The 13,371-nt window shown below is 43.2% G+C and overlaps 1 protein-coding gene across 1 annotated transcript in view; it reads right to left on the bottom strand.

Moving 5' to 3' along the window:
- The window catches only part of TFB2M (transcription factor B2, mitochondrial), a 267,745-nt gene that overhangs the window by 74,362 nt on the left and 180,012 nt on the right, over positions 1-13,371 (bottom strand). Inside the window, exon 6 of the mRNA XM_069608002.1 lies at positions 3,418-3,480. Within this exon, the coding sequence (XP_069464103.1) occupies positions 3,418-3,480 (63 nt within the window). The remainder of the gene's footprint in view (positions 1-3,417; positions 3,481-13,371) is intronic.

The raw sequence follows: 13,371 nt of genomic DNA, 5'->3' as shown, positions 1-13,371 counted from the left end.
GGGAGGCTGGCTGTGCTGTAAGGACAGAAGCCCCCAAGCCCCCAACTCCCCTCCTCCCCCCCAAACCCCCCCCCCAGTTTGAATGTAGCACGAGTCCAGACTGGCTGGGTTCCTGGATAAATGGACTGGATCAGGAAGCTGAAGAGAAGTAAACCACTGGAGCTGAATCCGATGAGTAAGAAGAAAAGATGCCTGTAGCCATTACCAGTTCCTGGAGATGCCTGCTGAGAGACCGCAGCTGTGCTGACCCAATCTTCCATGCAACAGAGGAGACCCAAAAAGGGCGTCTCCTTCCCCTAGTCTGGTGGGACCAATCATTCTAAAGAAGACCTGCATTTCGAGCCATCCCACAACGAGCTTTGACTTTCTTGGGCTGCAAAGCAAATAACCTGGGACCTCAAGGCTGAGTGCTCTGCATGGTCTTCCAAAGAGCGAATCTCACTGAAACTTCAGTGGACTCCTGCGGGACCTCCAGAAGCACGATTCCCCTCCTTGAAGTACCCTCACTAGATTGCTGGACCGATAGAGGCAAATCGTTCTGACGACCATCATTTTTCATTTGGTGCCTTGAAAAGGGCGCCAAAACCACAGCTGCGAGAAACACTGAAGAATCCTTTGCTGGGAGCCTTTCCTCTCCACTGCTACTGCATTTTCCAATCCAGTGTCCTTTTTTTCATCTGAAGAGCAAGAATACAGAGACCGGGTCCTTTAGCTGCTGAGGTACTGTGTGGCTTGAGGTAATACTTAACAAAGGTTGTTGTGTCGCTCCTATGTGGCAAGGGTGGTGATCTGCACTTTTGGGTGTTTGCCCATACCGCTTGCCCAGGCCTAATGTTGTAACGCATTCAAGGACCCTTCTCTTAAGTCCCTGAACCCTTTTACCAACTCTAAAGTAATGTACTTAACAAAAATATCCTCCGATTTCCTACAGTTGTGCCTGATACGGTTCTGCAAACTAAAGGCCACTGGACCACCACAGTCCCCTTCGGCCTCTGAAAACACTCATGCCCTAGATTAGGGAAGGACTGATAAAGCATAAGACACTCTTACAAGTGTCATACTTACTTGCTATTGCTGTAACTGTATATTCCTGAAATAGACTAAGTTACATATGTTGCAATGTAATCATGGGCTACTGAAGGTACTGGAACTATCATTCCTGAAACACAATTAGTTACAAGGGTCGCAGTGTACTTACTTGCAATGTTGATAGTAGAACTTACTCTGTTTCAGGAATGATAGTGTAATAGTTTACTACAAATGGGGTCTTATTCACCTTGAATTGCATTATGTGGTATTTCTTTAATGGTTTAATCAAAAAAATAAGATTTTACAATACTTTTTGTAGAACATTTGGTCAGGCAGTCGCGATGAAACAAGGCAGACTTCATTGATGCTTTCGTGGAACTCCTACAAGTCTTTTGGCGAGAAATTTACGAGGCTTTGCTATAGCCCGGTAATAAGTCGCAGTGCAGCTGGATGCGATGCTTATGCAACTGTTTAACTGTTTATTGATCACTTTTATCGTTTAGCAGCTTGTTCTCAATATATTCAGTAATTTTGGCCATTGCAATTTGCCATGCAGTTTTTTCGCCTCCTATCAATCGATACCACCATGTATCCTCTTCAGCCAAGATGTCGATGTCTACCATGCATGCTAGATATCTTTGCCTGATGGAACTGGTAGCTGAACAATTCATAATCAGATGCCTTAATGTTTCTTTTGGTGGATGCGAATCATGTTTGCAGAATTGGCAATTGTTGGTTAACGCCTGGCCTCGAATGTGTAGGATCTCGTTTGTTTTCTAAATGTTCAAACGTGCTCGTATCAAATTACGAGCCTATTTACTTGGACATTGTTTTACGTAGGCTTGCAGCTCATTTCTTTTTACCATATTACTTGGTAAGTGGCTGGTGAGTTTTAGCTTTGCGGCAGCATCTAATGTAGAGGCCCAGTCGTTATCTTTTATTCTTTTTAGGATTTTACACGGGTAGGATACAAGTTCCTCTTTATTTGATGCGATGCTGTTTAGCACCATTTGATTTTCGTTTTGCCAATTGTTTAGCATGTTGCAATTCCTACTGTCCATTTCACATCTTATCATTACTATGTGCCATTCTACATTTTCTATAAAGCATCATCGAATTGCATGTTACTGAGCATTCTAATGATTGCAGACTTAGCTCTCGTCTTATTGCTGCCCCTGGTGTTGATGTCGGTAGATGTAATACTATGCGCCAAAACAGTGCTTCCAACTTGGCCCATAGCTGTTTTGGAATTGTCGGCATTGCTTCTACACCGTATGTTACTGTGGGCACCACTTTCATTTTGTAGAAGTTTATCGTGGGTACTAAGGAACATTTTCTGAATTTGCCATCAATGACTTTGGCTTGGGCAGCTAGTTTTTTTAGTTTTTGAGTACAATTCTGCTTGCATGGCAATTTCTTTTTCTGAACTATCCAAAATCACTCCCAGATATTTGAACTTGGCCACGGTTTCAATGTTGGCTTCACCTACGTGCCATTTAAAGTTGGATTTTTGTTTCGTCCACAGTTCTGGATGGTCATGATCTTCGTTTTGCTCGTGTTAATTTCAAGGTGATTTTCTACAGCATATATTTGCAGAGCAGTGAGTTTCCGTTGTAGCCCAATTTCTGTTTGATCAAATATTGTCATGTCATCTGCGTACAACAGATGTCCGATCTGCCGTGGACCCAATTATGTGGTATTACAAAAGTCTTTTATACTTTGGTTTACTTACCAGAAGTATTGTGTTGATTTTAAAATTGGGTTTATTACCAACAATAGTGCTCATCTTTCTAAAGAATCTCTTTGACCGGGTACATATAAAAGAAACCATCACTTTGTACATATATCAGTGTTGAAGTGTTTCTTTGGACCATATGTATGCTACAATCTCTTTTTACCTTCCTACAGCCCTCTCCCTCCCAAGATAAGCCTGGCTAATCTACCACCTACCAGTACCTTGAGTAGTACAGACCTATACTAACAGTTCTGTATTGCCAAAGGAATAGACTTATACAGTCTTACATAAATGGACATTAGAAAAACTGCCCTAACAGACAAGTGCAACATCCCCACACCACACCAGGCCAAGCCAAGCCCCACATCACATACTGGATTTTGGGACCCCTACGCCAAGCCAACGCACACTGTAAGGCACAAGCAGGTGATATGGTCACATCATTCATGAACCATGTTAGTATGAAGCATTTTGTAAGGAACATAAGTGAAAAATCCTTCCGAAACAAGGTGAATAGATATTCATTGTGAATAAGCACTGTACTTTTCAGAGGCTTAAAGTTCTGAGCCTCAGAAATTAAACACATGCAAGAGAAGATTGGATAAACATCACAAAGAACATCCCACAAATGATTGCCAGTAAATAAATCCTACCACACTTTTTGGAATTCCAAGGCCTCCCACTTTCGAAGATGTCAAAAATGAAGACCATGGCTCCTAGAAAAGAAAGGATTTATAACAGTCAGACAGTAACACAAAGCAACTTTTTTTTGCATTATCTCCAATCATTAGGACTTCCACATAAATCAGTGAAAAAAAACAAAGATTGCACAATAGTAAAGACAACCAGATAAGTTCCCTAAAACAGAAAAGGTTAAAGGCCTCATTAAAAGTACAGAGGTGTGGGAAAAAAAACGTTATTAACACTACTGTTATGCAAGATTGGATGCAGTAACCCTGTGAGAGACTACACCAGCCTTGTCCTCTTGGTAATAGGCAACCCACCTATTGGTATAGGTTTGTATATTTCCTTTTGGGCTCAGACCTAACGCATGAAAGTAGAATAGGAGTTTCTCTCCTTTCGACACGTTGAGAGGAGCGGAACTTGAAAAAACAGCACATTTTGTAACCATTTGTTTAACTGTTTGTTTTGCAGTGCTTTAAGGACAGTATCCAGTCTTATTTAAACTCATTTTAAAGTCCTTACTACACAAGTTGGTAGAGTAACTGAGCAGCCAGACTTCTCTCAAGAGGGGTAAATATGAGTTGTAGAGGAGCAACACTGAGATTCAGTTACAAGTATCCAAATAACACTTACACTCAAGGTTTTCTAGTAAAGTAATTATTTAACAGTCAGTTTTAAAAAAAAGCCTTCTTTAAAAAGGGCAATATGCAACAACAAAAATACACTTCATAACACTTCCACAGATTTAAGATCAGCAAGTAGATAACCTTAGGGGTGCCTCACACACACTTCCTACACCATGAGTTGAATGCAATTACTAGGACAATGTTTGGCACTGATATATCACTTTTTGTACTTAATGCAATTCTGAGGTTTTGGAAAAGAAAATGGTTAGGGAAGGAAAACAGTCAACAGGTTCTCAGAGCATGTGAATACTTTCCAATCTCCCAATGAAGTCTAGATTAGATCCTTCCCAGCAATACAAGTTAAACGTCTGCACCACCTATGAGGGACAGTTCGAATCAAAGTCAATGGGTCAGAAGAGTCTGCAGGGAGCTAGGACAGCCAAAGTCAATTTGAACAAGGTCTATGGAGCTGAGGCACTCCTTTAGATAGCACAAAAGACTTGCACAAAGTTTAGAGAGTTTGTAATGAAATCACTGTTGGGCCAGAAGCGGTTTGGCTTGTGAAGGGCAGTTCTGGAATCAACTCTGCAAAAAGCAGCTACTGCAAGTCTCCAGTGAGAACAAGCAAGCTACAGACAAAAGATGATCGGGAGAATTCTCAGAAATGTGCCAATTCCCTTCTACCTTCGAGACCCCGAGCTCTTTTGCGGACTTAATTGTTACCCTCTCCCTCACCACCAAAGTTGTAGTAGGGCGGTTTGGTAATGCAACAGTAATGTAGTTTTTAGGGAGAATTCCAATTTCATATTCTACAAAGATTTCTAAAACATTGTGCAAGACTTTCCCCACTCTCGTATTTTTATGCGATTTGAACTCGGTAAATGGAGTCTGACAAACTACATAGGCATCCTCTTTTTACATTGTGACACACAGCACCTTCAGTGTCGTGGCACAGGCAAGTCTTTCAGATTTCCCAGAGGTTTAAATACCTTTTCTTGGATAAACTACCGTTTCCAAGAGCAGTGAAGTGAAATGGACTTCACTTACATTTGTAACTTTGTAGACCCAGCACAGACGATCTTACAATAAGGTGCTGGAGGGGTTACTTAGTATCCCTTTGTCTAGTTTCTCATGTAACATTTTTATGTTACACTTTCTACAATAAATGGTGGTGGCAGTGGTTTACTTTTTCCTACTTTTGTGTGTTTCTACCAATGCGGGCTGCAATTGCAGCTGCAGTAAAGCACCCATTGGAGCCCATTTTGTCAAAATGGCCCCCCACATTTTTTTTACTGTGCGCACCACACCAGGTTTGGTCCCTTTGTTAAATTTGCCTTTGGCGGGATTCGCCAGCGAAGTCCGCCTCTGGCTCCAGGGTGTCTGGCAGGGGCAGGCAGTGAGGGAGGTGCCCAAAACTCCCTGTGCTAAATCCCCTTGGTTACAGGAATGTAATCAAAGGTGATTGGCTGGCTGGCTGTCCTACCGACAGCCACCCTGCTGTGTGATGGACAGCTAGGCTGCAAATGAATGGGAGAAACCTGCATAAAAAGGCAAGGCTTTTGTCTTGGAAGGCAGAATAGACCACTGGACGAAGGAATCTGAAGAACTTGGAAGAGACGCTTCCTGAAACTCCTGGACCATTGGTTTTCCCGGTGGAGCCCTGCTGCATTGTTGAGGCTCCGAATGTGCCTCGACTAGAGAAGCCCTGCAAAGAACGACTTCTTCCCTTGGGTTGGTGGGACCAATCGACCCCCAAAGCGATCTGGAAATCCTCTCGGAGCTGGCTGTACTTCCATTGCTGCTGCAGGAACCGATTGCCTGGGAAAGGAACACCAGAATGGAGTGAGTGTCTAAGTGGCTAAGTCAGACCCCCAGCACCAGGAAGACCCTCCAGACTCCCATGAAGCAAGCCTGACCAAGCTTGAGCCACCTCAGAGTGCTGGACCCCAGATGCGAGGAAAGCCCATAAGGTATCAGAGAACCACGGTGGCGCTATTCGTGAGAAGCTGAGACCGCGAAGTGCCGCTGATCTGAAGTTTGCCCATTGCTACCACCGACCGTCAATTCGTAAGGCTGGAGTCCCCCGACGTCGTTCTCCCTCTTGTCCTCTCGTCTGAGGCCCAGGATCAACGATCTGCATACTTACACTGGAAGAGAAGCCAGCTGGAACCAAATTCTTCAAACCAAAAGGTACTGTACAAGCTAAGGGGTTGCTTACCTCTTGTGTAGCATTGCTAGCTCTCAGTTGAGGCTTGTCTTTGTTATCTTTTGCCAAGTTGCTTGCAGCTCTGCCCTTCACAAACCACCCAGCTTGTGGCCCAACAGTGATTTCATTTTCTACAAAGATTTCTAAAACATTGTGCAAGACTTTTTACTTACCTTCAAGAAGTGCTTCAGCTCACCTAGACGTTTGTTCAATTGATATTGGCTGTCCTGGCTCCCTGAAAGACGATCCTCTGACTTTCTGCTTCAACTATCCCTCAACAAAAGTCACACATTCCATTACTTGTGTAGCTGGGAAAGGGTTAACTTACTTTGCATTGGGGGGTTAAAAAAGTACTTCCCTGCTTAAGAATATTTGCTAACCATGGTTTTATTTCCTCATCTTTTCCTAGCGGCACTAACCTCAGTATAGCTCTAAATGTGCCAGTGATATATCAATGTCCACAGTGTCCTAGTTATTTAAGTCACCTCAGGGTGTAGGAAGTATCTGCGAGCGATCCCAAATAGGTATCTACTGAGTTATTGAAACTGAGAGTAAGTGTTTATTTGGATACTTGTCACTGGGAATCTGTATGATAACCCTACGGCTCACATTGACCCCCTCTTGAGATAGGCATGGCCGCTCAGTCATTCCACCAACTTGACTAGTACATGCTTATACCAAAGGTTGGGTTAACCATTGCCAAGAGAACAAGGTTGGTGCAGTCTCCCACAGGGTACTACATACAATCTTGCCCGACATGGTGGTAATGGTAATTCCATTTGGCGGTATTCTGACGATTTACCATCAAAATACTCCCAAACTTGTAATAAGGCCCCAAGACTCATTCAGATGTCTTATGCTGGACAGAACTGGTGCAGCGCCTCTGCTCATATTGTAATCGAGGCCATGCTTAGCCAAGGTCCTGTAAAGGGCACACAAGTGCATCATGTCTGTGTTGGGCTGACTTCGGTCGGTGTGGCTGGATGGTCCCCTGTACGTTGGTAGGTCCAGTCCTCTAACGACTGTTTCAATTTATGTTTCAGCTGCCACTCAAAGGAATGCGCATTTGGTTGCCGCGTTGGGAAGCTGGGAAGCCAGCGCTGAATGCTGTGTGGGGAAGCCAAGATCCAGAATCCAAGGTTCAACCTTGGTCGGATGTCTGCCCATTTGGGGTAACAGTGAAGCTACGGCAGAAACCAACACTGGCAGCTTACTACTGGTTTCAGTTATTGGGTGAGCAAGGAAGCGTTTCTCGCTTACCATTGCTTTATTAGATGCTCATTTGATAAGCGAGTCACTGAGACGGCCGAGTTGTCAGTCAAGATATCGAAATATTTGACCGTCTGTTTTGGACTTTATTTTTTCATCTGTGCTGGTAGCCTTTTATTTGTGCTTTTAGCATCCCATGTGAAACTGTCCCAGGGACATCAGGCGATTCTGGGTTTATTTTGGTTGTCCATTGACAATTAAGTTGGTCAGGGGATATTTTGTTTGGAACTTTATACCCAGAGTTCTGCTCGGACTTCAAGATTTTGAATGCCCATTACTAGACGTCTTGCCCATAAAATGGCAACTGCGCACTCACCTAAATTAATTCCTTCTGAGCTCCCTCTAGAGCATAAGTTGCTTTGCCTGGAGGTAAAGGCAGCGTTACTGCAAAATAACTCCAAATCAGGGGTATTGGTTAGGGTCTTTGTGGAGCATGAGAATCCATCATATTCCCCGAAGGCATAATGAGAGCCGTTTGTCAAAGGTTCTGGTTAGAAGTGCACAAAGGAGACACTGACTCCAGGTCTTGAGAGCCAGTTGCTCAGATGAGGTGGAAACTGGTCTGCCAATGTATACCCTAACGTCAAATGAGGAACCAAGAGGGAAGGTCTCGGATAATCAAGTGCTTATGAGCCTGTTTGGGATGTAATGCATGGAAATCAAGCTGGAATGATCACAAATCCAATTTCTCCCCCGCCTTTGTTTGAATATTCCAAAATCAGGGTAGAGACTTGCAATTTGAAGGTTCCCCTACAGTCCACGTCAACTGATGAGCAAGCTGTACTTTGAGCAAATTAGTCCAGAGAAATGGCATGTCAAGTAAAGCATAAGGGAGCTTAATCAGTGTATATATTTTTCATGGATTTCTGCGCATGGGTTGAAATTATTGATAAATTCATAATTCAGTTCCACCAAGACAGGATTGATAACGGCTGCCAAATGGATCAGAAAACCGATTCAGTATTGCCAAACTTATCAGGCGGGTGCTAGAAGTTTGTTGACTAGGGGCAATGAACCTACAGACAATCAGGTTGTATCTGTTGAGTGTGTGGCTAATACACAACTGGTGGAAAGCAATGGCGTTCAGGCTGGTTTAGGCATGAGGGACAAGTGTTATCAAATCGACCTTTCATTGAAGACTGTTTGTCCATTAGTGGAAAGTATTACCAATTAAAAAGGTGTTAGTTATGCCTCTCCGATTTTCACATCTATTCTGCCTATATTACTGGCAGTTTTCTCACACAAGCTCACTTACACCCTTGTCAACCTGCTAACTCCCTAAGAAATTCTGGTAGCATTAGTAATGTGTGTTGGTAAATCTTGTATGCCTGTGACTGATGACCAGACCTTTAGAGGCTTTGTCTTGGATAAAAAACATTTTAAATCTCCAACAGAGAAGCCAGCAGGAAAAAAACCCAAGGAAACTCTGAGGAATAAAGTGCGGGCATGGCTATGCCAAAGGACTTGGCATGGGATCCTCAGAACCTCTGACATTACGGTTTGTTTTCCAATTAACTTCAACATGTGGTGTTCTGAGTAAGTAGGTATTATGATTTTGTTCATGGCCTGAGTAAACTGAATCTGGTCACTGACCTGGATAAGGCTTTTATGGGTGGGAATGGACAGCTTTATTTGTAGTTTCTCACGGATGCCCTGCTTTTTTGCTTTTTATGTTTGTTGCGTATTTGTATCTTGTTGCTGTATTTAATCTTTTTGCATTTGCATCTGTCGTGGTTGTATTATTTGATTGTATTGATTTATGTTTCTTGTTAGCACCCTGATGCCCACAGGCTACATATCGCCTCTATACATATCGCCTCTATATTAATAAAACTAAACTCCCATCTTATTGCCAGTGCAGCTATAAAAAGGTACGGAAGAAGAAGAGTGGTTTCTTTCTTAAATACTTACCGACTCCGATCACTAGGTTTAGAACTGGGGCAAGGAAGATTAGGCTCACAAAGTAACAGACTACTAAAAAGTAAAAAGGCTTTTCAATTCACTCTTAATTCTTAATCCAACCTCGAAGTTCAGCCAGGGAAAACTCAAAAGTCCACCTTGGGCACATGTGGAAGAAAACACCTCTTCTGTGAAAGGATGGTGAGCTAAAGACTCTGGTTGAAACTCAAACCCGGATATTGGCCGGTAGAGAGAAACTCCCAGAACCCCCTTAATTATGCATATTAAGTAGCTTTGGGTTTTCACCTTAAGTTACTAGGGTACTCTATTGTTCTTAGAGAGTCACAGCTCCACCTCATTGACGAGGCCCAACCAGGCCGAAACACGTGTCTTGGGTTGCTGTTGAATTTTGAATGACAGATCGAATCCACGCTGGGAAGAGAATCACAATTGGGTACGTTGAATACAGCTTTCCCATGTTTAGGTTAGGCCCTGCTCTTTCGTTTTGGGCTCAAACCTAACGCATGAAAGTAGAATAGGAGTTTCTCTCCTTTCGACACGTTGAGAGGAGCGGAACTTGCAAAAACAGCACATTTTGTAAGCATTTGTTCAACTGTTTGTTTTGCAGTGCTTTAGGGACAGTATCCAGTCTTATTTAAAGTCCTTTTCACCGCTTGTAAACCTCTTTTTGAAAAAGAAGCAGAACTGGAGCTGGTAAGTTTCCTTTCTTCTATCGCAGTAGATAGTTGTCTGGTAAGTATCAGAACCAAGAGTATGAACTAGGCGAGCGTTTATTTCCATTTACGTGTGCCTAAGCACATGGAGGTAAACATGTTCCAACTGATATATAATACCCAGGAATAGGACTAGTGGGTCCACCAGTTGGTTTTGGCTTAGTAATGTTTTTATGATTTAAACATTTCTGTGAACTTCAAATTGGATTCTGGTGCCTTTGATACTCATTGGGTAAACAAAGGTTAACCTCTTGGCACATTGTGACCATGATTTACACAGATGTTTAATTCATTTTAATTTAGACAAGATTAGTTTTGAGATTTTTACATGATTTTTTATGAAGTACAGATTGATTAGTGGGACATCATTTTTCTTGATCTCTTAGATCCGGTTTCTAATCATAAGAAATTCTACCGTCCACACTTTGAAGTGATCTACTAATTAAGTGTAGTAAGCCTCATCATAATCACTAATTATTTATGGTTGAGAAGCTGTTTAAGTTGTATACATGACAGCTCAATTCATAGAAAGTCTTGTACTATTTCCATAGGTCACTGTTCTAATTCAAAACAGTTAACCCCAGTGAAGAGTGATCAAGAGTGTGAACGCAGCGATGGACAGACTGTTCAAAGTTTATATATTATAACACTGTTTTTTTTCCCCTTTCCACTGAAGAATTTCCCCACACCACCTTATTATTTGTTGGGAATTAAGCATGTCGGGAAGTAACACGGTTATATGGTCTATACAGTTATAATTAGGCGTTGACCATTTTAGGGAGTAGTTGAGAGGTGACCGGACACTTTTGTATGAATGTTTGTTGGTAGAGGGGGCACAGTTCTGTCCTCTTTTTTGAAAAAAAAAAGTCCTTTATAGTATTTTGGGGTTGCTGTTGGTACTCTTGTTCAGAAGTGAATTGCCAGGCATTTCGGTGCTGGACTGCCCTTTGGCAGGACAAAGACTGATGTGTAGTGGAAATTTCTCTTCTGTGAAAGGATGGTGAGCTAAAGACTCTGGTTGAGACTAACCCGAGATATAGGCTGGTAGTAGAGAAACTCCCAGAACCGCCCTCCCCTTGTTTTTGCCGCTCACATGTGCAGTCCCTAATCAAAAGTTAAGTTCCACCCCAGTCAGCCATCTTCAGATTGTGAACAGTGAAGGGTGACAGTCGATGACTGACTGGAGAATACGAGCTGCCACGACCCAGGGGAGGATGGCAGGCGCATGTGAATCTATGAAAGTTAATGCTGGAGAAAAACAGTTACAGGTAAGTAACAAACTTCTCCAGCATTGGATCTTTCATAGATTTACATGCTTGAATAGAATACCAAGCAGTATAAAAGGAGTATGAACGTGTCCGATAGTAAGAATTCATAGAAAAAAGATATATATACGACATGCATTACTTACCGTAATAGCATTTCTGATGACTGTATCTGCTTAGATTCACATGCTGTGCATATGGTCCGACATCCAGTGGTAACCGCAGAGTATTGCATCTTGTCTTTCGGGGGCCGAAAGGGGACGTCGGCGTGTCTGTAACACTATCCCTATCGTGACGTGTAGTGTACCCAAAATCCCTCACGCGCTGAGGTCCCTCCGATTTTATTTTTTCTGCCATGAGGGAGCCCAAGGCTTATGGTGAGTGAGTACATAAAGAGAAAAAGTACTAAGACGTCTATGTTCCTTCCACCCCAAGCGGGGAGGTAAGGATGGCGCATGTGAATCTAAGCAGATACAATCATCAGAAATGCTATTACGGTAAGTAATGCATGTCTTCTGATGCTTGTTAATCTGCTTAGAATCACATAGACTAGCAAGCAGTACCCGGAGTTGGAGGTGGGTTGTAAGAAGGAACAGTAGAGAAAAGATGTCTTAGTACTGCTTGTCCCACCAGAGAATCAGACCTAGAATGAGTGTCTAGGCAATAGTGTTTTGTAAAGGTGTATACAGAACTCCAGGTTGCTGCTTTGCAAGTGGATTGAAGGGGACCATTTGCAATGAATGCTATGGAAGCCCCAGTGCTGCGAGTAGTGTGCTCTAGGCTTGAAGGGCAGATCTCGCTTAGCAAGAGAGAAACATAGTGTGATGCATTTGACAATCCACCTTAAGATAGCCGATTTAGAGACAGGGTCCCCCCCCCCACTCTACAAGCTGCCACTTAAACGAAAAAATGGTTCGTTTTCCTCAGTGGTTTAGTTCTTTCCAGGTAGGACATGACTGCCCTGCGCATATCTAGTGTCTGTAGGCTTCTTTCAGCCATGCTAGTGGGATTCTGGAAAAAGGTAGGTAATTCAATCGATTGGTTCACATGGAACTTCCAGATGAATTTAGGCGCAAATCTGGGATGAGTGCGCAGAACTACCTTATCCCTGTGCACTGTCACAAAGGGGTCTTGAACTGAAAGGGGCTGTAGTTAGCTAACCCTTCTGATAGAAGTGGTCGCCACTAGGAAGGCCGTCTTATAAGTCAGGTCTTTTAGACTTGCTTTATGCATTGGCTCGAAGGGAGATTCCCTGAGCCTGGTTAAAACCACATTTATATCCCATCCAGGAGCTGGGTGAGAAATGAGAGGATAAATCCTCTTAACCCCTTCCATAAAGGCCTTAAATTACTGGTATCTTCCACCCCAAAACCTTTGGTTGTGATGTGGTGTAGGCTGAGAGCGCAGCCAGATAAACCTTTAGGGAATTGAAGACCAACCCAGTGTCCAACAGAAAGGTTAGGTACAGCACAATGTGTGCGGGTGAGCAATCCATGGGATTGACGCCCTTGGAATTACACAAAATGACAAAACGTTTCCATTTGCTGGCATAGCAATAATGTGGGTTAGGTTTTCTAGCTTCCCAGAGTAAACAAATGTCCCTGACCATGTTATCCAGACACCATTCCCCTTGGAGCGGTTCTGGGCGTACCTGGAGGCGTAGTCTTGGCATTGGGCGTTCTCCTGAGTTGCAAACAGGTCAACCTCTCGGAAGCCGCATTCTGCGAAGACCTTGGACACGATGTCTTCGGGCAGACGCCATTCGTATTCTGTGGGCAGAGGGAATTCTCTACCGAGTACGTCTGCCAGCTGAGTTCCCTTGGAACATGTTGGGACAACAGAAACATCTTCTGTTTGAGAGCCCATAGCCAAATGTTTGGGGATCGCTTGGATAGCCCTGGAGAGTGTGTGCCCCCGTTTGTTC

This window comes from Ambystoma mexicanum, chromosome 4q, assembly GCF_040938575.1.
Source record: "Ambystoma mexicanum isolate Mex_15411 chromosome 4q, UKY_AmexF1_1, whole genome shotgun sequence".
Taxonomy (NCBI): Eukaryota; Metazoa; Chordata; class Amphibia; order Caudata; family Ambystomatidae; genus Ambystoma; species Ambystoma mexicanum.
This window is presented reverse-complemented; position numbering and strand designations above follow the sequence as displayed.